This window comes from Limulus polyphemus, unplaced genomic scaffold (genome assembly GCF_000517525.1).
Source record: "Limulus polyphemus unplaced genomic scaffold, Limulus_polyphemus-2.1.2 Scaffold2181, whole genome shotgun sequence".
In the NCBI taxonomy this organism is placed as follows: domain Eukaryota; kingdom Metazoa; phylum Arthropoda; class Merostomata; order Xiphosura; family Limulidae; genus Limulus; species Limulus polyphemus.
The window spans coordinates 80,926-84,629 of record NW_013667791.1 but is presented as its reverse complement, the minus strand read 5'-3'; the positions used below and the strand labels follow the sequence as shown (position 1 = coordinate 84,629).

At 30.6% G+C, this 3,704-nt stretch overlaps 1 protein-coding gene across 1 annotated transcript in view; it reads right to left on the bottom strand.

The window, feature by feature from the left end:
* The window catches only part of LOC106466185 (RNA-binding protein NOB1-like), a 29,141-nt gene that overhangs the window by 9,632 nt on the left and 15,805 nt on the right, over positions 1–3,704 (bottom strand). The window contains exons 4-5 of the mRNA XM_013926428.2: positions 2,662–2,733; positions 365–655 (exon numbers count right to left, since the gene is read on the bottom strand). Coding sequence (XP_013781882.1) covers positions 365–655; positions 2,662–2,733 — 363 coding nt within the window. The remainder of the gene's footprint in view (positions 1–364; positions 656–2,661; positions 2,734–3,704) is intronic.

Below are 3,704 nucleotides of genomic sequence, written 5' to 3'. Positions count from 1 at the left end.
AAGCAACAATACAGAATACTTTTATCATATCTATCTGCTTAGCTAAAACAGTAGTATCACAAACAACAATACAGAATACTTTTATCATATCTATCTGCTTAGCTAAAACAGTAGTATCACAAAGTAACAATACAGAATACTTTCATTTTATCTATCTAGAATACCTTCATCATATCTACCTGCATACCTGAGCCTGTAGTATGTAGAACCAAAAGTAACAATAAGAATACCTCCATTATATCTATTTACATAGTTAGGTTTGTAGAATCACACGCAGCAATAAAACATATCTTCATCATATCTAAATACCTAGTAAAACCAGTAATATCACATGCAACAATAAGAACATCTTTATTACACTTACTTGCATAGCAAAATCAGTAGTAGCACAAGCAACAATAGGTACGTGATCTTCAAGTGTTAGTTCTCCCATCTGTTTTTTGACTTCAACAAGATTGTTTGGTGTAATCCAACTGTCTTCTTCAATATCACTGTTACTGTCTTCACTTTCTTCTACATAGTCAAATTCTGGTAATTCTTGTTCCTGCTTATCATCAACAGATACCACATTTTCTTTTTCTAAAGAAGTTGAATCTATTTCATTCTTGATATTTTTATAGTTCTCTTGACTTATCCCAGATTCTTCCTTGCTAAGCTGTTGATAACCATAAAAATGTATAATACCATGAAATAACTTAAAATCGTGACAGGCTTAATTTTCCACAAAAAGAAACACATTATATTCATCCAGAGGTTACCTATATCACCCTTGTATTACACATATTATTTTATTTAAAGCTCTAGTTGATCTTGTTTTAGTGGAACTTAAGCAGAATAGACATATGTATTAGATTTGAGAACATTAATGGACTGCAACTGCCCATTGAAAGAGAAGTAGGCGACGTTCTGGATTCTACACAGACCTGAGTATAGAAGCTGAAATGTTATCTTCTCTTTCAAGAAGTAGTTGCAAGCAATTAAAGTTCTCAAATCTGCTCTAGTTGATTTTCCATTTGACAACAATAGAATCACTGTTATGCATAAACACTGACTACATTGTTCTATTTATCTTCTTCACGTGATGTGGCAACAATAAGCCTTAAGGCACAATGCAGCAAGATAGTTATTTTATAGTTCTTCCCTCTCATTATAGAAAAAGAACTATGCTCTAACAATTACAGAATATAAAATTGAATTATGAAGCAATATTTTTGAACATTTAATCAATTAAAGCTATGCTAAAAATTGCCTTTATTAGCCAAAAACATAATTATGACTTGAGAAAGAATTATTCATAGCAATGATTAAAATATTATGAAGGATAAAAGATTATACAACTCAGAGACAAGCTACACTGTTTATAACATACATACATACATACATACACCTCAAACTGTTTGTAGTTAGGCAAAAACTTGTATAATAGGCTAAATATGCTTGACATCCTCTGCAGTTGAACCTGGAATTTTGGCACTGTAAGCCTTGAAGTTCACAGCTTAGGTTTTTAAGGGTAATTGTAACTAAAATGGGAAATTAACAGTTTAAATAAATTATCTAATTTCTGTAGTGCATATTGGTGTATAGTCTCATTCTAATACTTGAAATAAATGACTTTATCACAGCAAAGTGTTGTTTTTCTCTAATTGGACACTCAATATTTTACTCTACAGCTTCTTCAGGAGCATTCCACTAAAACACAAACTTTAACTAACAGTAGAAAGCTTAAAATAGTTTAAATAATAAAGTCTAATTGAATCTATTGCATGCATTTCTACAGTGTGCATTTTAACACATTAAGCAGTAAAGATTACTGTTGAAATAATTAACTGTTACATTTTCAGATTTAGGAATTACTGTAGAACTTGTAAAAATTTCAAGACAATAAAACCATCACAGGCATGTGATTCCAGTCAAGATATTATATTACAGACTTTAAGGAGATTATAGTATTATAGTTTCTCTAATTTTTACTGTGTAAAATTTTTTTTATTGATTATTACTTTGTTTATTCATCAAATTAATATATTCACCAGGCTTTATATTTCCCTCTTAACCTTACTTCACTCTTGAAATATGATCACAGGTTCACAATTCAGTCAATACAAGTTAACTTTTACTGTCTAATTTCTTAAACAAAGAACAGAGATATGGCACCAGCCCACTAACAAGTATCATGTACTGTTTACAGCCCTTGTGCATTTTTTCAAATGTCAGGGCTTGCTACTCAATAACAAAGATTATTTCACCTTGCTACAATCTGGATTATAAAATCCAGCTACAGAATTGTGTGGCTCAATGTTGTGAAATTTTGCAACAAAGCTTATCTTACCTTATTGTTATCTGGGTTGAAAAATCCAACTACAGATTTACATGGCTTAGTTTGAATAGATTTTGTAACAAAGCTTATCTTACCTTATTGTTATCTGGGTTGAAAAATCCAACTACAGATTTACATGGCTTAGTTTGAATAGATTTTGTAACAAAGCTTATCTTACCTTATTGTTATCTGGGTTGTAAAATCCAACTACAGATTTACATGGCTTAGTTTGAATAGATTTTGTAACAAAGCTTATCTTACCTTATTGTTATCTGGGTTGTAAAATCCAACTACAGATTTACATGGCTTAGTTTGAATAGATTTTGTAACAAAGCTTATCTTACCTCATTATCATCTGGGTTGTAAAATCCAGCTATGGAGTTGCATGGCTCAATGTTGGCAGATTTTGATTCCACCTGAAACATTAATGCCCATTATTATGTAGCTATCATTAATAAAAAAAAAGATTCCCAATTTATAATTGTTATTTAAAATTGTAATTCAAAACTTTATCTTACTCTACTCGACTCTCTATTTTCATTCAGTGGTTGATATACATACACACACATATATATATATTTATTTATTAATTTACATGAACCTTAAACTCTCATTCAGGTTATGTGATTAGCCACGTGCATTATGATCTCTATATGGAAAATCCTAGTCTAATCTCCTCTTTTGTGAGAAGAATTAGATTTTATTATCATAACTTCAGCTACAGTCTTCGTGGACCAGAAAAAACAGAGAAGTATCTGTAATTTCTAAGAGAACATCCTGAATAAAAACTGCCAATCACGATCCACTTTATTCCTAAGGAAATAACATTTAAAGCTCTACATCATTATGACCAAATCAGGTTCCATTATTGGGAGGGACAACAGTTGTACTTCCCTGGTAGGCTACTAAAACATTAAGCAGGAATTTATTGAGTCTGAAATAAATATAATCATAATAATTCTTCACAAAGTATGTTCATAACCAGCTTGTGCATTGCATCATTGAATGCAGTACCTTAAGCTAAATGTTCACAGAGTGACTTACAACTTTTAATTAGACACAGGTCAAAGGGCAATAAAACAGTAACATTAGGTATAAACAGATGTGTAATGTTATCATCTGTAAGCTATTTAGGACAAACAATTGTTTTTTTCATGTTACAATTTGCATTCATTCCAGAAAGAAAAAAGGTAATTTACATTTATTTCATATTTTTGTAAGGTGGTTACGAGGTCAAATTGACTGAATGAGTATAGAGTTAGGTAGAGAAAATTACAGACAAAATATAATGTTTCAGAGATTATAAAAATGCAATATGACAATTTTCAAGTGAAGAGAAGTATTTTTAATTTTAACATGAAAATCACTTTGCACTTGGAGCAGTTAA